The sequence below is a fragment of the Labrus mixtus genome, chromosome 13, assembly GCF_963584025.1.
Source record: "Labrus mixtus chromosome 13, fLabMix1.1, whole genome shotgun sequence".
In the NCBI taxonomy this organism is placed as follows: Eukaryota; Metazoa; Chordata; class Actinopteri; order Labriformes; family Labridae; genus Labrus; species Labrus mixtus.
Genome location: NC_083624.1, coordinates 22,852,102 through 22,874,407, shown reverse-complemented (window position 1 = coordinate 22,874,407; position 22,306 = coordinate 22,852,102). Strand labels below are relative to the sequence as shown.

At 39.4% G+C, this 22,306-nt stretch overlaps 1 protein-coding gene across 2 annotated transcripts in view; it reads left to right on the top strand.

Annotated features, from left to right (window-relative positions):
* The window catches only part of LOC132987269 (receptor tyrosine-protein kinase erbB-4-like), a 317,677-nt gene that overhangs the window by 166,876 nt on the left and 128,495 nt on the right, over positions 1-22,306 (top strand). For both annotated transcript variants that reach the window (XM_061054220.1, XM_061054219.1), the window contains exon 3: positions 9,689-9,875. In XM_061054220.1, the coding sequence (XP_060910203.1) occupies positions 9,689-9,875 (187 nt within the window). The remainder of the gene's footprint in view (positions 1-9,688; positions 9,876-22,306) is intronic.

Sequence of the window (22,306 nt, the reverse complement as noted above, 5' to 3'; positions counted from 1 at the left end):
ATGAAGCTTGATAAAGCTGTTTGTTAGTTGTAATGCAAATCGGATTAACTTTTCTTTTTTTTGCAATGTAAGACTTTAAAGAGTCCTACCTTCTCCAGGAAAAAGGTAAATGTGTATGTTACATTTCAATAGTTTTTAGGTCTATGTATTCTAGCTATTGGTGTTGGCTACAGCACTGTTGGCGTACTGCTGCTGTCCACTGCTCCTCAATAGATATGGATCAAACAAATTACACCAATATAAAGCTGGTAAAATGTGAAGAATACGGTCCTCTCCCTCCAGTCTGTATTAATGGTGGCTATAGCAAAAGGTGAACGCCACACTTTTCATTCATGCCAAAAGGTGAAAGTCAGTCTTAATGACAGAGTGTTCTTAAACCCAATCTAGGAACTGTCAGGGAGTTGAAAAGACACAGTTTGAGATAGAGAGAGAGAAAAAAAATGTGTCTTTGTGTGTGTGGTTTAATTTTATCTGCCTACAAACCCTTGAAAGTCAAGAAGCATTCAGGGGTTAACTGAATACATTTGAAAAAGAAACACTTGATATATTCCAAGAACTGCACATAAAAGACAGTTTTGTTTAAATATTAGTTTCCCCCCCCAGACAGCTAAACCGAAACCATTTCACTTAATATTTCTTAAACCACTTTTCAAAAACCGAACAAAACAAATTACTAAAAGTACATTTGGTAATTTTGCTCACATTTGGACAGATGACTAATGACAGCAAAACCTGACTTTTGAACCATTCCACTTGTCACACAAATGTATTAAAAAAGTTGTTTCAAGGGATCACTTTTATACTGAAATGATTTGTTTCTCCATGATGATAATGCCCCAATGGAATGGGCATGTTACGCTGCTGTTATTTGTGCATACATGCTCACAGTGTCCCTCAATGTTGAGGATGCAGATACTGTATTGTTTCACTGTAGCAGGATTGCTGTTAATCAATTTCAAGACAAATATAATACAGCGGTTTGTATGTGATCTCTAAGTTCAAAGACACAATAGAAAAAGAGAAGTTAAGTAAGCCTGGGTTCAATGTCTTTACATTGCACCCACATTGATTGCCATTTTACCAGAAAATGTTTGCTGGGCAGCTTCCAAGCACCTTTGGGCCACATACTTTAGACCATGCACTGTGATTTGTTGAAATAGGGCTCCAATAGCTCAGTGGTTTGAGTTTAAAAGTTGAAGTGGATAAAGAACCTGTTTATTACATTTTGACTTTCAGCCTCACGTGGATATTTCAAGGTTTGGTGTCTGCGCCATGTCTCCCATCAGCTTCATAGCACAGCAGACCAATGGTAAGACCAAGGGGAAATGACCAAACTGGGCTGTCAAAGTTGGGGTAATCTAAAAAGTCTCCTCTGCACTGTGGCCCAGAAACATTGCTAGAAATATGACAAAAGCGTTGGACGATGTTGGCTACCCTTTGCCACTCACATCCTTTTCTGTTGGTCTTGGACTATGGACATTTAGCTCAGAAAAGTATTAAAGGCATGATAACCTTTTCCTACAAAAAAGTGTTCATAGGATTTACAGTACATCCATTCTGGCTTCAATTGAGGTGTTGACAGATAAAATGAGCTATTGATCCTTTGTCTCAGATGGAATTTATGCTAGGTTTCTGTGTTTATTCTTTATTGTCGTACTCCCTTGCATTTAAAGGAACACTCCTTTATGCCGATCCAATACTGGATATATGTGTACGATTGAAGACTTTCTACCACATTAATGAACTGCTCACTTGTTTGGTTTTTACGCTGTAAGCAAACTACCGGTGCAAGACTGAGAGGTAGAACGATGCATTCAGTGGTTTGAACAGAAAGAATAGACAGAACAAGGAGAGAGAAAGAGACAAGATACATGTGTTTCCTTAATTACTGTGTTAGTAAATCAATAGGAGTTGTGCCATGCCTCATTGTCTGGGCTGTGACTAAGGGAGAGGAGTTAAATAAGCTAAGAGGCATCAGGCAGAAATTGTTGGCAAAAAATCAGCCTTATTCAACCTTTGACTACTAACCATCCACCCCACCGCTTGCACTCCAACCATCCTCCATATTTTAATCATCACACTACTTTCCTTAGATTTATAAGGAGCATTAGAATAAGATGCTTCACGGACTATCTTGTCTCTCTCGTTTATCATTTTAAACTCTGTGACTGGAGAGAACACTGCTCACCCAAAACATTGCCACATCTCAACATTACTCATAAGGTCCCACTGGGATTTTTGCACCCAATTTTACCACAGTAAGAAATGAGTTTTGGTATAAAAAAAATGCATAGTAGTGCGAAGTACTATAACTGTATAATGTGACCTTCCTTTCAAAGTCAATAATCAGATATCAGACATCATAGTATCCATTGGATTTGTATTCATTTGTTCTGATGTGGGTCTTTATGAATAGTCACATTACCCAAATGTTATTGATCAGCAGGTGACAGAGTTGGAAAAATAGCATTTTATGCTGAATTCTAGAAGAGCCTGATGTTTGTGAAATTTAGCAATAATTGGAGGTATCCTGGAAACATTTAACACTAAAGAATTCAGTACGGACTAGAGGTAGCTGTGGCTCAGTGGTAAACTCATCAGTCTCTCAAACAGATGGTTGGTTGTATGATCCTGTAAACTACAGGACCTGGGGACCTGACGTTTATGTTGAAATGTCTTTGGGTAAGACACTGAACCACTAATTGGTCCTTGTGGTATAGCCAGTGGTGTGTAAAAGTGCATGGATGGGATAAGTAAAAACGGATGGACACTTTTAAATAGCAATCTCTAACATCAGTGTGTGTGTGTCTGTAAATGGTGAATGGTAAATTGACTTTTCTAGTCTTCTGACTACTCAAAGCGCTTTTACACCGCATGTCACACCAACCCATTCACACACTTATGGAGAGAAGTTGCTATGTAAAGTGACCATCAGAAGTAACTAATCCAGTTCACATCCATATGCTGCAGACGAAGCAGTGGGAGCAAATTGGGGTTAAGTGTCTTGGACACATTGGACATGTAGCTGCAGGAGCTGGGGATCAAACCCCCCACCTTCCAGTTAGACCGACGACCGGAGGTAGAGCGGATCGTCCTCTAATTGTGGAAAATCTAACTCACTCCATAGACATTACAGTTAATGATTGCTTATATTCTCATGTATTATTAGAGTCACATGATTTTACTCATCTTTTGTGAACCAACTCCCCCGAGGGAGGCCTCTGGAACTGTAAGGTGGTGGATGGTAAATACATCTAGCTAGAAGGACAACTGTTAGATTAGGAACCCATCTGAACGCAATGTGCTAATCAATGTTGTGACATTGACGATTTTGTTGCCATCTACCTTGATAACTTTGGGAAAGTTTTCTGCAAAATGAGGCACCAAGGACAGTAGAGAGACATGAGAAGATAGGATGTCTGACAACAATGCAGGGGGTTGCAATGGGTGAAGTGTAATACACATCGGTCCCAACTGGGGTGCAAGGCCATGCTGGGAATAGCTATGACATAAAGGCAACTAGATATATGAAACAGTTGCAGTTTAAGAAGGAGCTTTATCTGCACCATCTGCTTTTGCTTCTAGTTCCTTTCTGTCGCTAAGTGCTTCAGTTGTCACACAGGTTGCCGGGGGCCTCTGGGTTGGGTAGAGCAAATTCTAAGACAGCTCAGATTTGATGGTAACCTAGAGACTGTTAAAATAAACACACAGAGTATGAAAGAATACCTTCTACTAGTGTTTTCTGAGTCGAGTGTCTTAAGTGATAAGCATGCTGAAGTCAGGAGACAGAACAAATAAGTTGTAAACATCACTTCCTTCTTATATACGTCTGTTAGAAATTGCTTTACTTCTCATGTCTTATTGGAGTGAAATGATTTAATTAATCTTTTGTAAATTGACTTCAGTAAATGTGGCATCTGAAACTTTAAAGCCTGTAACAGCATAGTGTCATTCTCTATCTGAATTGAGAAGGGTATCCCCACCTCCACTTAATATTCACTTATAGGCTGTTTCTGTATCTTTTTTCCACCTCTGCCTGTTTCCATGTATCTCTCCTTCTATACTTGACCAGCAGGGGTGTTGTCTGTCGATGATGAATGCACCTTACGGGGCTTACTTGTCATCATATTTGACAAGTACACTGTCATACTGTCGCTATCGATGATACTCAAGCATCAACTTAACACCACACGTTGCCTGGGCATACATGACATGTAAACTCTGGGCAGGGAATTTTTTGAAAGTCACTCATTCGTTCCGCTACTGTCAATATCAAACAAAAGCCTCAATGTTACTCTGATTCAAATAACCTATGTCATAAAATGTCTATTCTACTTAATTCTCTTCAATCACTGTCACTTTATACCTATGAACTGATATTTGATGATTTTGTCCCTACTATAAAGGGAATTTTAATTGTTTTTCTTCATTAAATCCTCTATGAAATCCTTCAGCAACAAAGTGTTCCTAGAAAGCAACTGGCATTGACCCCATATAGACTCCAGGGAAGGACATGGAATGGCAACAGAGAGGTCTCAAATCTTTCATGTCGTTTTTTTTTTTTTTTTCATAAACAAATGCCTAATCTCACATGAGATTCCATGTGTACAGCAGCGAAAAACACACACAGATTTGGTTCATGGGAACGGCAGAGGTGTGATGTACACACCAGAAGGGATAGTTTCTCTTCATCTTCAAAGATGAGTCATCATCATCATCTTGTCCAAGCAATAAAAGACACTTGAGTGTTGCACAAACACACACTCTTGTGCACACACACACTCATGTTCAAACACACACACACACACACACACACACACACACACACACACACACACACACACACACAATCTCCTCTAACACACACATCAAAAGCAGCATCATCTGTAGGTGTATGAAATGGCTCATATTTGGTTTAAGCCACTCCAAGGGGATTGAGGTGTTACCAGGAGCTGGCAGGTTGCAGGACTGGAGGAGGGCTCGTCTGTGACTTAAAGTGAAGTAAAATGTCTTCTGTGAATTTGGATATGCAGAAAAGACTCTTGAACCCCGTCAGGGATGCTTCTCCTCCTGATAAATACTGCACTGAAGCAGCGCAAATATGATGGTATCATGAAATTATCTACAAACACCGTGTGAACGATACACATGAGTAATTCACAAAGGAGGGTTAACTCTCATTTAGATGATTAATGTCAGAAATTGATGCCAAAACTGTAATGAAGCCGTCACTTTGGAAACTACAGGCAATATTTCCTGTAGGTTGTCAGTTACATTGAGGATGAGCTTCTGGGAAAACTCTTGACGGATTTTCTCACTTATACTTGTAGACACCCCATCCGGATTGTGTGTCTGTTTACAGATGTGGATGTGAGCTCAGGCAGAGGCTTTAGGGAAGCGATATGGAAATCAAGGATGAGGGCTTAGTGATGCAAGGCAAACCTTAAGCCCTCCCAGTGCACTCCTGTGTATCAGACTTCAATGACCGCAGCCCCGCGGAGCCCCAACGCTATGCCTCAATATGTATGGAAATGAGAGGCAATCATGCTAAAGTGTGTTCAGTCTCTTCAAACATGCTAATGGTGTCATTGCACATTTGGGCCTGCAAAACCCAGCCGAACATTTCACCCCTTCTCTGACATTTTGCTGCATCTCTTTCTCTCTCCTGACCTGGAACAGGTGTGGTTTTAATTATGCATGAAAGTAAACCAAGCCTGATCAACTCGACTGAACTCCTCCTCCTGCAGTGTGTATCCCACCCTCTCTGTCTTCATTTCCTTCTTTATCCCTTTTCCTTCCCTCCATCAGTAACCCTCCCTCCCCTCTTCTCTTCTTTCAGAAGTTGGGGATTGAAGGACTTGATTTCAAAACTGCGCACGTCTCGGTGACTCAAGTGAGGGGTTTGTTCCGCTACCCCACTTCCGTTCACAAATGCTCCAGCTCGGGGAAGGAGGGTGGAGGGGGGAAGGGAGAAATCCCTGTTAATCTAGTGAATCTGGCTCTCTCTGTCTTTTTTGTTCGCTGTTACTGGGACTCTGACGCATTACTCTCTTGGGAGTCGTCCGGGGGTACATTGTTGGGGGAGTTGGGGGCTTGCTACACAGTTCAGTCTATATGCAGGAAAGAAGTCAAACAACCCACTCTCTTTACAATCTCAGTTCAAACAAAAGCTATCCTTGTTCACTGGAGGGATTATAGATAATCAACAGTTTGCACCTTCTTGTTTAAATCTTAAAAGGGGTGCCTATTCCACCATAAGAAATGACCTTGTAGACTAAGAAACTTCAGGCTAGAATAGAGATAAGAACAGAAAGAGCCTATACGAACTTTGGTTTGAACATTAAAAGGCTTGTTCCTTGTCGAAGTGTGCCCCATACACCTGTATCGAGGAAGTTAAAGAAGCTATTTTTACAGCATGGAATCCAGGACATTGTGCTGTGTTGTTATTTTTAGCAGTTAATTTACTGTTGCACTGTAGCTATATAGAGGTCATGAAAATGACTCAGGAATAAAGTTAGTTAAAGCATAATGCTAACAAACAAATTGTTTACATTGTAGTCATGGCAGTATCCAAGGGAGGCATGAGGTGGAATGAGCCTTTGTTTTCTGATTGGCCACCCAAGGGGCCATCCTACACAATCTGATTAGCTATCTTCAGAGGCTGGATTTAAGGTTAAACAATGATTGGACTTTGTTGCAGCAGTAGCATTGTAATGTAGCAGAATTTGTTTTTGTTGGTATACTTTGTACTTTTGTACTCTGTGTGTTAGCTCAACATTATTTGATTGGTGGTGACAGATAAATGTCATCTGGACTGCATCTGGCCACTGCTGCATAAGTCAGTGACCAAGACTGGGCCACCCCAGTCAAACAAATTCTGGACATGCCCCTGACTGCTGCATGTGCCTAACTCAGTATTGCTAATCCCATCACACACTGTGGCCTCTTGTGTATTGATTTTCATATTGTAGCTGTTCTTCCTCAGGTACCTGCATGTGTATTCTAAGTGCCGGTTTCACAATGTGCTTCGCCTTCAACAGTAGAGTTGCGGTGGGGGGTTTGCTTGTTTTGTTGATCTGTGTTTAATGAAAGTGACCACGGAGCGCAGGTTTGGCCATTAGCTCAGCAAGGGCCTGTAATCACCACAAGTTGTTTCCCTTTTTTCATGCAGTTCATTATCGAAGAAACAATCTGTGGGGAGAAAAAGCGTGTGTACCTGCCATCTTCTTTCTACCTCGTTTTATTTCCCTCTGCAAGGCTGCACTTTGGAAGGTATTGATTTGGTGGCTTGGAAATAACAAACCGGCAACAGTGCGAGTTGGGTAATAAACTGGCTCTGGGTGGGAAAAAATAATGTGGAAAAAGGCACCCATGAAGTGTGTGCCCTGGAATAATTACCAGCTCCTGTATACACTCAGATACATGTAAAGTCAGCCAGAGTTGAAACTACACTACCCGCACCTGAGTGTAGATTGGGAGGATGTGTTATGGCACAGTGCCCAGGGAATGTCACCAGACTACATAGACTTGGAGCTATTCAGTGGTGTAGCAGGGTTGAAAAGACCTTCAAACCCCCAGCAGGGTGAAGATGAGTCATCAAACAGACTTCAGCTCTTGGCTAATGAATAAAGTCTAGTACGGCCATGATTGGCTCAGTCTGTGTTCACACTGATGCCACAAGAAAGAACAACACAGACATGTATCAAAGACACTCATCATACTGGGCTGTTACTGTTTTTTCTCCCTTATCTTGATCTGAGCTACAGAGTCAGCTAGAATTAGATAAAGGCGAAATTGGGGTTGGTTCATCAGTGACTGTACATGTACTTGTTCTATATGAAAAATTGATTTATGCTACTGTTATGGGCAGGACTCCATTGTCCAAGATGTTTTATCTCAATTGGAATAACATGGTAAAGTAAATTGTTAAATTAAAAAAAGACAGATTTGTAATCCTATGTAATCATACTCATAATCCTCAGACAAATCTATCATGACCATATGGAAGAATCATTGTTACTCCAAGGAATGGCATTATCCTCAGGGATTCCCAGACTGTTAGCTTATTTTAATCAACTAAAAGCAAGAACTTGATCTTCTTTTCCAAGTAGTTTCTAAACTGATACACACTTGCACAAACACCCCGAGTGTAAGTTCCCATCACATAAATACACAAAGACTCACCAGACTTGGGCCTGTCTGTTTCTATTAATGGTAATCAGCAGGGTAATGATGACGGAGCTGTGACTGCAGCTAACTTACTGGTGGCTGACGGCCATGCTCTCTGACAGCTGTCAGCCGCCATGACTACGCTAGCAGGGCCCTCCATAGGACTTGTTTCGGCTCGCCACATCAACAGCACTTCAAACACAGACTTGTTGATCAGTGGGTCGACGTGGAAAGTCTTCTCCGACTGCCTGACTGCTAATGACAGCCACCATGATGGCGAATGGGAGAAAGAGGACACAGCCTGTCACTTTGATTCATGCAACTTTGACTCCAACTGGGTGGCTCTATGCCAAAGTCTCGACAGTGGTTATACTCCCTCCTAAATGACATTTAAAGTGTGAAGCAATGGCTGTCCTTGTGGCTCAGTCACCCAGGGTCGCACTTCGAACATGAGTGCTGAACCGGGTGCCAAGTTTTGCATTGAGGTCACAAACCCTACAGCAAGTTCACCTAGCTTAGATGCTATAACGCCAATCGCAGGCATGATTGAATGGGTGGAAAGTGACCTTGAAGACTGGCGTTGTCAATGATCTAAAGATTTCTTTGGTTTTGAATCCATTTTTTTTTTTTTTTACGTCTTTAGTTTCTCTTGAGTTATTATTCTACTTAATCTGATTACAATGTAATATATATTTTCTGTACACGTTTTAAGCTCAAGATGCAACAGGGTAAAAATAATTCATGAAGGTCTGCAGCATGATAACAAAAAACTTTTTTGTTAAAAAACTCTATTTGTTTTTCTACAACCTCTTTAAATGCAGTAAATTGTGCAGTGCCGTTCTAATTAATATTTCAAATGCATATGCTTAAATATTTTAAAGGAGGTCAAACAACATTTTACAACAAACTTTAAAGTGCATGATGGACTCATTTTTTAGGATGTTGAATGTCTGGAGAAGAGAAAAGAATGGAAATAAGATAGCATACAGGTTTACAGATATTGGAAGCAATCATGATTTAATGTCTAATCTTTCCACATAGGACAGAGCATCCAATTTCTACAGGGCAGAGACAGACACAGATTTGTCAAGAAGAGCTAGTAATAAGTGCTTTTATTCTTTCTGCCACATTGACTTACATATGGCAGACCTGGAATTTGAAAAGGCTTCATTTTAAACTGCTTGCTGCCATCACATGTTCATAGAAGAGTTTAACATTGCAAGACTTGTAGACTTCAAGGCAATCAACATGCTGCAAATGTGAAAGAAACCCAGATAAAGCAACATGCACTTCATCAACGTCAAATAATTGTGAGCTGTTTTCTCTCCATATTCAAGATATATGATCATGGACGATGATGTGTCTTTATTGCACCATTTCAGATTCACCTTCAGAAATATGTTCTTTACAATTTTTTTCTTTTACAGAACAATGAATTTGCTTCCTTGGTGTCCTTGTTTATGCAACAATACTATCCACATTAAAAATACACTCTCACACCCCCTCCATCTCTTCACAGTCTATTCGAGAAGTAACCGGGTACGTGTTGGTGGCTCTGAACCAGTTTGACTACCTGCCTTTGGAGAACTTGAGGATCATCAGGGGAACCAAGTTGTATGAGGACAGATACTCCCTCGCCATCTTCCTAAACTACAGACGCGATGGAAACTTTGGCCTGCGTCAGTTGGGTCTAAAAAATCTCACAGGTATGTTTTTTTTATTTTATTTTGTAAGTTAGTTAATACTGTTGGTGCCAGTGAACCTCAGTCATTTTTTTGAAAAAGCTGGTTTTCATATAAAATATTTAACATTCCATGTTTCAATGCGTCCTGCTGTTTGCGGCTCGTTACCTGCCTTCAATTCAGCAGGAGATAGGACTCATTTTTAGGTTAATACACCTGATACAAATACTTGAAGAAAAATTATTAAATGCTTCAGAATGTATTTAAGCTGATGTTGAATGTGAGTGAGGCACACAGCCCAGAGTGTGTAAAGTAATCTGCCCTTTTGACAGACTCTTACCTGAGACTTCTAAAGCATTAAACACTTAAAGCACATCATTACCTAGTTTCAAATGTACCATCCCTGCAGCTAATGATAAAAAAAAAAATGCCCGCAACTGAATTCATCGGGTAGGAACTGGATTTTGCCATCTCAGATTTAGACAGTAAGTTACTTTGCAAGCACTTACTGTCTAAATCTGTTTTGAAAAAAATGGGAGGCAACATGTTTAATTTTGAAAGCTCTCAGCAGATTTGCATCCACACATTTTACTTGATCTGTTTTCTCATTATGAAGAGTAATTCCTAGTTTTGTCTCAAGAACTCAACTCAATCTCACAAAACTAGCTTTGATATCATGAGATAAAAAAATGTGTATATATATCTTGGGAAAACAACTGAAACTAACTTGGAAGCTCAGGAAAACCTGCATTATGTCTAGATCTTTCATAGTCTACATCTTGAGAAAATTATCAGAAATTATTTATTAATACAAGAAAACTGAGTAAATTCAATGCAGATCAATTTCCTCTAAGGGCCTTCTTAACTTATTGATTCAGGTTGATGCAACCATAAATGGCAGGGATATCATCACTTTCATTTGGAAAAAAAATTCAACTTCAATCACACAAGATGTTAATCCAGTGTTGTAGTCAAGTTAACAGTAACCGAGACCAAGTCATACTCGAGACCTGAGTGCTCTGAGACCGAGACAAAGACATTTAGTAATCGAGGCCAAGTCAAGACCAAGACCAAGGCAGAGCGAGGGAACACTGGGAAGATTGCAGCCATATCTGGGGATACAAGTCGAATTATGAATGAATTTAAGTTATCTGTTCTTTTGGAAAAGGGTGTTTTCCTTCCGGAGAAAAATAGCTTATCAGTAGTGGTCTTGACCGGTCTTGATTTACAATCCCAAATCCGCCCAGTCTGAGACTGAGACAAAACCGAGCCTTCGATTCCAAGACAAGACGATCGAGACCTTCTAAAAGTTGTTTTAAGACCGATTTCGAGTACTACAACAATAGTGAATTCAGAGTCTGTGTTTTCTTCACTAACTGGTACTGTTATAACAATTAACCCTTTTCACACTGTGGGATATAATGCTGACTTCACATGTTGTGAAAGACTCTTCTGTCTCACCATTACTTTTTTTATTTCCATCCATCGTTCCAGCTCTCACACACAAACACATCTTTAATACAACCCACACTGCAGTGGACCCAAGCATGTTCCCTCAGAAGTTGTGGAGGACATTGTACTTGATTGTTGATTAATAGTGCACTAAGCAGGAAAACATTGTGTGGGCGGCTCTGCCTCTTCATGAACAATGGATCTAGATGCAGCTTGGTTTCCTCCAGGCATCCTGACCCCGAGGTCAGTAAGAAATTAAGCTCTTGACTTGCAAAAAATATGTAGAGCTTTTCCAATAGAGGGCTAAGTGGGACATACAAGGGCCAGGCCTAGCTCACGATATGTGCAACACAAGGTCAGAGGTGTTATTTACTCATTTTAAAGCTAAATCCTCCAACTTCACAAATCTTCTGAGCGAGTAAAAATAAGAGTTGATGTGTTTCTTTGCTGAATAACAGTAAATATGAGCGTTATCAGATAGTCACGGTCATTCTTGTTTAGTCCCATGGTGCAGACCCTGCTGTTTTTTTTCTATTTCCTGCCCTGCAGTGCCATCATGACATAAATTATTTCTCTTATTATCTTTTACACGTAGGGAAGCATGAGGAATGAGATTTGAATGATTTATTAGGTAGCACAGCAAAGTGCCATGCATGTCCTCGTTGATGAAGAATGTCAGTAAAATGTGCTTTGAAATGAATTTCGCTGCTTAATTCTCGAAGGGGATGAGCTCCCGGTGCATTCGGGCTTGACTGCCGGGACAAAGTGCACTGAAGCTTGTTTCCATCCAACGATTTATTGGGAGATATTACACAAATGTTGGACATATTTTATATAAAAGCATGAAAATAAGTGTGTCAAGGAGATACCAGGGCAACATGAGAAAGACAATGTCATCAGTTTGCAGGAAAGTTTAATAATTCTCTCTATGCTGAGAGGTTACAATTTATTCAGAGACTCAAATTTATTTAGATTTGTAAGGCACAAGCTTGGCACTGAGCTTGTCTCTGCTGCTTCCAAACCCTCTTTCTAAATAATTCAGTCATTTCTCATTGTTCTCTTCAACTCTTCCTTCCCTGTGATCCCCGAGAGCCAAAGGAAACAACACACCCTTTCCATGTGTGTTTGTGCCGCAGCAGTTTGAGTGTTGTGTTCCATCTTTGTATTCTTTCTGGTATGTTGCGCCATACTTTGGGAATTGCATTTGTCCAGCACCACTCGCAGCTTCTTCTTCTTCTTCTTTTTTTTTGCCAAGCCAGTCTCTTCATTGTGGTGCCAAGTTGAAGCCAGTGCTCAGGGAGCCGGGGCTGGACTCTGTGAGAAGCTGCTGTTTGATGTGCCATCCGTGGCCTCGAGCCATGAAGTAGAGGGGAAGTTATGCACAGCAGCCATGGCCTGAATCTGCTCTCCTTCATAACTCTGACTGTTTGTGTTTCACCCTAGAATTTTTCGTCTTACTAACAAGTGGGATAGAACAGAAGGAGAGAATGCAATCTGCTCACTTTTTGTTATAGCCTTTGGAAATTTGGATTTAAATAGTAAAAGCTCATAAATGATATCAAAGATCAGATTCTTATAACGCCTTTTAGAAAAAAAAGAAGTTTGAATCTGTGAGAAAAACGAGTAAAAAAAAAAAAGCACCCCATTTTACAGTGGAGACCACATTTCAAGACTTGTGTGGCAGGTCAAGTTTTGATTGAAGTATCGTATCTGAGTCAGACTCAGAGGAAGAATCGGGCATCCTGCCGATGGACATTTTCAGTTCAGTTGGTCACTGAATGATGAGTTACAAAATGCTTTACTATCCATATCATAGTTCGTCATAGTTATCATACACATGTACTGTTAGCTGGGATAGCCCAATTGTTCCAAAACTTTGGATTCAATGCTAAATGAAGGTTCAATCGGGGTGTCACTTTTGTTTTTAAAATAGCAGCCTTGTCACCATTCCTGTGATTGGCTTGTTTAAATAAGTAATGCCAAATTTCCATTATACATATCTGAACAATGCAAAATCCAAATCAAATCCACTATCAAGACAGCTTACCGATACTTGACAATTGTACTGCTTAGATTCTTACTATCACATTAGAACATACTTGACATAGTTAGATGACTATTGTGGAATTTTGTTTCCATTGGCTTTCATGGGGTTAATAGTTTTGTGAACAGTTTATTTTGTCTTCAGAGGTTTTGCTGGTTTAAATCTAACTAAATAAAGGTCTGCAGGGATCTGTTTGATTCCTTATGACCAAGTCCTGATCTGCGCTCCAAATCTACTTGAACTTATATTATTCCTCATAATGTCAATAAGGGTTTTTGTTCCTATACTCAAAGGTTCTATTATCTAATAACTGAGTAGGTCCAAGATGTCTTGATATAAGTCTTGGTAATGTGTTTGTCAAATGCTTCTTAAGAGGACTAGGTTAGAAGCTCACCTTTTTTGTTCCGTGGTTGCTCATTAATTGATGGTACATCCTGGTAATTCCAATGTTAGCATTCTCTCTGTTTGGTCTGATCAGTTCAACTACATTTTGGATTAGGTCTGATCATCTTGAAGTCCTTTTTATGCCACTTTTGACTTTTTGCAGGTCTTCTTATCACATCTAAGTATGGGAGGATTGAGCTATTGGAAATCTGATCCTAAATTGTAGACCTCCAAAGTCCTTGAATTCCAACTTCTATCTTTGGAAGAGTAAACTTGTCATGGAGGGTTCTATCATATCACTGCATTCTGCACAGATGGTCCTGACAGTTTAACATGCTCTTGCTGGGGGTGGAGTAATAAGTCACTTGTGTCCTAGTTTGTTGTGTTGCAGTTGTCATATTCCTTCAGTGTACTACTGAGGAAGGATATAAGCTCAGGATAGGTCCAGTTTTAAACTATTTCCTTTCTCACTTGTGCTTTAGACCGGCCGTCTCATTCATTACAAGGCCTTTGAAGTGTCCTCCGTTCTTCTGCAGCGACTCCCAGGAGCAGTATAAAATGATCAATATAATCCATGAGCAACAATATATAAGAGGATAAAAAAAATATTAACTACATAGGGGGCTAATCGAGAGAAGGCACAGTAAAAAGACCCCTTCTGTGCTGAAACCCACCCACATTTCTACTTGCCCCGAAAATTGCCTTAGGATGAAATCAATTTGTCGCTAGTATATTGTTGCATTACACTTATTGATTTCTCTGGTGCACTTTCTGTGAGCTGCGAATGGACTGTGGATTTGAGGGGACTGGAGGATGGGGTGAATGAGACCTTCTGGCTGAGCAGGGATAGGACTCCCTCGGATGCACCTTTCAATCAAGCTTAGCTAAGTTATCCTCATGAATATGAAATATAAGGCACAGTCAAGCAGGGAAGAGTTGGGGAATGGTGTTTGTGCAGAGGGGTGTATTGGAGTGAATAAGAAATTTTAAAGGCTGTGTGGAAAGTTTAGTTTTTGCGTTTGTTTGGAAGGAGTTTGTGGGGACACAAGAGTTTAAAAAGTGAGGACTAAAGTTGGATCTAAAGACAAAAAACCTTGTCTCGAAAGGTAACCCACTTTCCGCTTAGAAGCAAACTGCCTGATTGTTACAAAGGGAAGTTTGGATTATGTACTTCTGTAAAGTTTCTGCTCCCATAGCCATGCAAGAGAAAGGTTCAACTGAGCCGCCTCTCGACATTTTCAAAGCTCTGGATCTGTATTTTGATGTGTTTTGACCTGCAGCATCTTCCATCCCACTTGAGTCAAACATTTCCAGCACTTCCGCTCACATGAACCCTGGCTACACACTCTTTTGCTTTCACATGGTAATTACAGCCTGCTTCTCTGGCAAAAAATAATAACAGCCTCAATAAGGAGCCCAACGCAGATGAGCTTTCTCATTTAACACATTTTACTGCCACCCCTCCCTTTTCTCATTTCACTCAGTATCCTTGTTTTTGCTCAGATTTGTTTAGTGTTGTTGATTCATTTTCCTAACCACCCTACGCCTGCACCGCGTCCGTCCAAAATGAAGCATCCAATCTGAGGTCCCATCTGCTGAATGATCCTCTCTCGTCTCATGCATGTACACAAGCCTGTGTTTTACGCCAAGGCGTTATCCACTTCTTCATGGCCCATCTGCTCTATCTTTATCTATCCCACTTTCTGTCTTTCTTCCATCTCTTTATCCCTTTCTCTTTGGCAAGTTTTTCCAGTCATATTTTAGTTGGCCGTCTTGATTTGTCACATTGATTCCTTTTACACAAAAGCAGACAATGTGATGTATTTGTACCATTTTGTACTGTACACCCTTTCGAGTACTTAAGTTGGACTGTCTTCCTCAAAGCTTCTGCAGTTAGTTCGATGGGGAAATCTCAGCGAATGAACGCTATCATCCGCTGAGCGTGTCGTGTTCGGCTCCTTGTGACGATCATGCACAAGGGAGACTAACAAAGAATGGATGGGGCAAGGTGAAAGGGACGATTTGAGTCAGTGTTTCCCCCCAGACAAGGGACTGCCGAGGGTAGGGGAGGCATAAAATTGCTGCCTCCTCTGATCCCCAAAGCCTTCCATTCTCCGTCCAACTTCTTGGGGAAAAGAGCAATTCTGCCACTGGGGGCAGGCGTGATTGGTTCAGTGAACGTCACCAGAATTCAGTCAGGCCTCTTGCCTGGCAGCCCACAGACCTCAGGTCTCTTTCAATTGTGTGTCTAATTGATTACTTCCCATGCAATTACTCCCGTGTCACACTCAATATTTCACCGCTCCAGGAAGGGGGCAAGAGGGACTTTCTTTTTGAAGGACGACATTCATATTGTCACATTTGTGAACCACTAATGTGGATCGCAAGGAGGCGCATGTTAAATTGAAGTCCGGGACGGGCCATCAGTGGTTCTTGGTGTTAATTGATTGCTCTGTAATACCACTGTGTGACAGAGATAGTGAGACTTTCAGAGCCAAAGGTAGGGTTTTTATGCAAAGGAACAACAGAGATGAATTTCTGAGGGAAGTTTCTCCTAGTTTGGTTCATTTTTGAGCCACCATGACTAACAAGCTAAACATGCCATAATGTTCTTCATGTGCACTCATGAGTTGAATGAATGGTATTTTCTATACCTTTGGCTGCTTCTGCACATGATATACATGGATTAAATCCTCCATAAAATATTAATTTGAATGATCTCTTCATTTTATAAACCTTCTTTCTATCCACTTCTTCCATATTCTCTTCATTTTTAGATATGTGTAATTCAGCTGTAAAATATAACCTGGACAATATACTGGATTTTATTTTAGCTCCAGGGCCATCCCCGGCTGTTGCTCACAGCTTGACCTTTATAAAAGTGTTGCTGCTTTGCTTTTCTTTGAGATTTTTTTGGGGGTATTATTATGTTTAATAATACAATGTTTGAGATTTCATAAGCAGGATATAACAAGGCCTTGTGAAATATTAATGGACAACAACAGTACAACCTGCCATGAGGAAAGAAGAAGGTAATTCAAAATGGATTTTTGCCAATTAAAAAATGTTTGTTTGTGTGTGTTGCATATATTAGATTACTGGACTGTATCTGCAGCATTTTAAGTTTTTGCTCAATATTCCCCAGTGCCAACCAAGCAACCCTTTTTCTCGATTTACCTGTTACAAAACAATGTGAAACAACAGTCAGAACAACCAGCACTGCACTGCTCTGTTTTTATAACAGATTTTTGGCTGTCATATATGCTTTATTAGATGAGGCGGCTGTGGATCATTGGTAGAGTTGGTCATCTCTCAACCAGAAGGTTGGGGGTTTGGTCCCCAGCTCCTGCAGCCACATGTCCGATGTGTCCTTGCGCAAGACACTTAAGTATTCTCCCGCTGCTTTGTCTGCGGCGTATGAATGTGTATGAATGGGATTAGTTTCTTCTGATGGACACTTTACATAGTGCCATCAGTGTGTGAATGTGTAGATGTGACCTGCAGTGTAAAAGCGCTTTGCGTAGTCAGAAGACGACAAAAGCGCTATACAAGCTCAAGTCCTTTTACCATTCACCATGTCAAGCAGACCAGTGGCTGCAACATTTCAGTCTTTATAATGTATTTATTTTTGCTGCATGGTTAAAGTCTTGCATGGACAAATATTTAAGCAGCTAAAGCTAAACTCTAGAAATTGTTGAGTTTATTTAAACTAAAGAGCTGGAAGTCCTTTTATCTATTCTGGGACATCTACATCTTTGTTTTTTTATACATGCAATTATGCTTGTGTGTGAATCCATTTGTACATTAACATTCATATGTGCTGCGTGTGTCTGTTTCCAGTAAATCATTTAGATTTTTCACACCCATGTATGCATTAGTGACCTGCCCAGGAGGACTTTTTACTTTCTCACTTATAGTCCGCTCCTCTGACTCAACTTTCCTCAGCTGGAACAATATCCAGACTCGCCAAAACATGACTACATACCCTCTATAACCAATCTGAGCCTCTGCGGCACGCTGGAAGTGCAAGTCGACTTTCACCTCATTAAAAGTTTAAGTAGGCGTGGAAAGAATTTTAATGCCAATTAATAATCAAAACACAGTGCTCTCCTCTCCATCTCCAGCATCCCCATACCCCCAGGCTAAATATCAGATCAAGCTAAGAAACTGCCATGATGTAGCTGTTAAACTAGCTCAGACACCAATAGGATGCTGTTCACTTAAGTTCATCTCTCTTCTGAATTCCACCCTGTTGTTGCAGCAGGGTGCTACAGGGACAGAATGGGTGTGAAGGTAATGCAAATGTCCATGTGTTTTGCAGCGATTCAAACCGTGTGATGTTTCAGAACAGACACTGCTACGATATCGCTTTAAATAAGAATGTGGTGGCTACAAAATGTGCTTGTTTTGAAGTAATAAGCATATCCTGCAGCTCTCATTTTCAGTGTGAAGCCTGATAAGAGATTCTCAAATGTTTGACGACAGAAATATTGTATTGCCTGACATAAAGAGATGGAATTCACACATTACACCTGGAACTTACTCATTCCCTGTGATAGCTGAATGACAATAATGTTTAAGTTACAATGACATGTATAGCATTGGATTATGATATCTTAACCTTTATATAGCTGCTGAAGTTATTTTTTTTGTGTACATTGTTTAAGGTGTTTCCTTACTCATTTCTTTTTGTCTTATACTTTGTTTGCAGAAAATTATTCAAATACATTTCTTGCAAGAACTGGTAAAATCATCTATATTGCTTATGAACTACTTCAGGCTGTGACTTTACAGGTACCACTTGTCAAAAAGATGAAGTTGTTGCTTTTTTTGGTTAACTGGTTAAGCTGGAATTGCTTAACTGGTTTACCGCAACAACAAAAAAATAAAATTGTATTGCTCATTTTAACTTTTACATTTTGAGGAAACACGACATTAACTTAGAGAATCCAATACTCACTTCTTGTGTCGAAATAGCTTTTTTTATGCCAAAGCATCTACTATGAAAGTGGTTCTCAAAATGTTTTTGTCTTTGGGGGGGATGGCAAATTTCTGTGCGCCCGCCCATCCCCTCAATAAAATGGTAACTAAAAGGCCAAAGTCCAATTGTATTTAAATATCATTAATATTGTGAAACTTCAGTTCCCTGTTAAATATGTGTGTGCAAAAACAGGAAACGATAACATTTATTTTCTTTTTATATGAACTAATCATATCTTCTTCAGATACTAATACAATTACTGAAGTATTTCATGTTGTTGTTGTTGTTGTTGTTGTTTTCTTAACTTCAAATAGTTATCAAAAAAGACTGGCCACATTTGTATCTTCTGGGCTTCTTTTCTTTAAGAACTCAAAGAAAATATGTTTGTCCAAAGTCTAAATTTAAAGTTCAAAGAAAAGGAAGTGTACCACATTGAAATACAAACGAAGCGACTAGCAGCCTGTTGCAACACAGCCCAAATAGTTGACTTGAAAATAAATCCCAAATTTGACAAATCAAATAGCAAAATTATGTGGAGCAAACCTTCCCAATGGATGAAGATGGATGATGTCAAAAGATGAGCTGAGCTTTCTATTGACATTTACCATACAAGCACAATTCAAAAATATGCATCTATCCCTTTAAATAGATTAATCCAATGAACACTGTTGCAAATTATGTTTTTATGTCTTAATTCAAACTTCCATCATGTTTATGTAAAGCTTGTGCATTACAAGAAGTTTATTGAGTATGGATACTTCCATGTATTGCACATATATTCAAATTCAATGGACAAAAAAAGCAAATGTTCAAATGTATTGTGATCAAATATTCCTCTTCATCCAGTATACACTACACACTTCATTTATATGTTATTCTACTTTTTGAAATGGGCCATAGATATGAATGCAGATTCAAACAAACCCCTCACACTGTGATTGTCATGTTCACTTTCTGTCACTGACTGTCTGTCATCCTGACTTTACCACATCAGTGTGTGACTCTGCAGCCGTGACGTGCAGTTCTTCCTTTGATTGTGAAGGCCAGACTGTGTTTCAGACAGGTCTTTGATGTCAGAGCCACTCAGTGCTTGTCTCAGAGGAAGAGCAAAACGAGTGGGAAAGCAAATAAAATAGTAGCTGACTGGCAGCTCTGTGGCTCTCAAAAGCCATTGAGGAAACTGTCATTTTCTATCAACTTATTTATGGGGCCTAAACGGACACTTGTGGATGTAAAGTGATAAGAGTGTTTTTACTGTAGAAGACACAAGGTGTTTATAAGTATTACAAAAATCAAACTACACTACACTCAAAGAATATATTTGAATTGTGTGTTCAATTGTTCTAAACATTGCTGTGCCTCAAAGTTGTGGCTTTATTAGTTCTGTAAAATGATACTAAGAAAAAACTTCTGTATTTCACAAACATTAATCCTGCTGCTACAGAAAAAAAACATTCAGTTATTTTCTCAAGTACGCCGTATAACTTGTCGTACATAATATTAGAAAATGAAGCCATTTCATTCACAGAAAAAAATGTGTAAAAAATAATGTGTTTTCAATCATGTAATAGTTTTTATCTACTGTATTGCAAGTAAACATCCATTTAAGACCTCATTAAGGCTGGGATGACATTTTTGCACAATGGATGGAAGACAGAGAATTTGATGGTTTCTTGTTTTGGCACTGGCTATGGTTGAATGTTGAATATATTATAATATACAATAATTTTTATTGATCAATAAATACAAAAATCAGGCGACCCCATTTGAATTCCATGCAACCCTATGTGGGTGTAGACTGGCCCTGCATTTCATCTTTAATGTTGCTGACTATCAGAGAGAGGTGACACTTTTAAATGTTTCCTATTCTACAACCTTCACACTACTCATATACATATGTTACAATTTACACAAAAGGCAGCTCTTCTGAGCCATGGGCTATGCCCTTCAATGGCAGCACTGGTAGCCAGAAGAACAGAAATCGCAGCTCAAGGAACACCTATCCGGAGACAACAACATCAGCGACTACAGCAGGTGATTTTCTCACCTGTTTTAGGTATAATGTGTTAGAAAATACAAATGGAGATAAATTGTTATATTTTTCTTTAGTGCTTCAAAGCTTTACGGTCTGAATCGGAGTCTTCTACTAAAGTTGACATGAGAAATACGACACGTTCTTTCATGGCATTTGATATCCGATGTCTCAAATTCACAGAAGTCTTCCCACATGCCTTTGAAGTGAAGGTTTATACTCACTCACTTGATTCATATGAAAGATGGATGACTTTGATACACAGTAAATTACTGTAACTGAACTGACCCACTTTTAGAACAGTTTGTATTACCATATTGACATTTTGATAGTCGACTGGTTTGTTCTATATGGATTTAATAATCATGGTGATGTTTTATGAGCTGAGCATGATATAAAACTGAAAAAGCTGAAATACTAAACCTTAGTATCTCACCTGTTAGAACGCCTGTCATTTAAAAGTAATTCCTAACCGTTTCTGCTTGGGTTAAATTCTGGCCTTTTCCCTGATAGTCACAGTCTTCCTCTAACTCTGAGTTTGCTGTCAATCTTCAGTGATTACTCTCCGACAAATGCAAAAATTGAAATTGAAAATCCATTTGAATACCGCTCTCCCTGACAACAGAGCTTCGGGAGCACCAATCTGTGAAAATGAAATGAACAATAACGATTTCACATATCCATTCCACAACAAATGTGACAACTATTGAAACTTTAGAGCATTTCTCCAAACAAAGCAGAGATCAGTCGATTCCCCTGGACTAAAGGACAATTGTCTTCTTTCACAAAGAACACATGTTCACAAATGGAAAAACATTGTAATTCTGACAGCTGCTCTGATTTGATGTCTCCTTTTATGAAATACTTTTTTTTTCTCACACAGATCAAATCTATTTCGACTGAGATGATTGCCTGTTCTTGTCCTTACTTGATACTAGAGTAGAATGTAAGACTGTAAAACTGTTATTTGATAATTGCATACACCCTCACTGACACTGGATAGAAAAGTGTTAAAAATGTGGATAAGCCAATAGCTGTTGTTGAGAATGTTTTCAAGGTGACTTAGCTTTACTGCCAATTTCCAATGGAGCAAAGAAAATACTTTGTGGAAATTGGCAGTTTCCTTGTGAACCAAAGATAACCTATTCAGTTAAAATAACAAATAATTAAATCAAAAGATGTGCCAAACAAGGAATGTTTTTTTACACCATGTACGTTTTTAGATTAATAATTCCATATCTACCTTTTATTCTAACCTGACCCAATGTTTTCAAATGTGTTGTTCACCTCATCCATATTTAGAATGGAAATCAAATTTTAAATTCCCGAAACCATAAATTGTGGTGAACACACACATCCTTTACAAAGACAGGTGATAGAAATGTATAGAAAGCAATACTGCAACTACTAAATCCATGTAGTGCCAAAACCAAACCAAACAGAAAACACTAACCCATTGTTACTACCACCTCAACGTTGGGTTTGAGGTGGTAGAAGACGGTTTCAGAGGTGAAGCAATACATAAAGTAGTTATTTTTTTAAGTTAAGGTGATGGTGTCTTT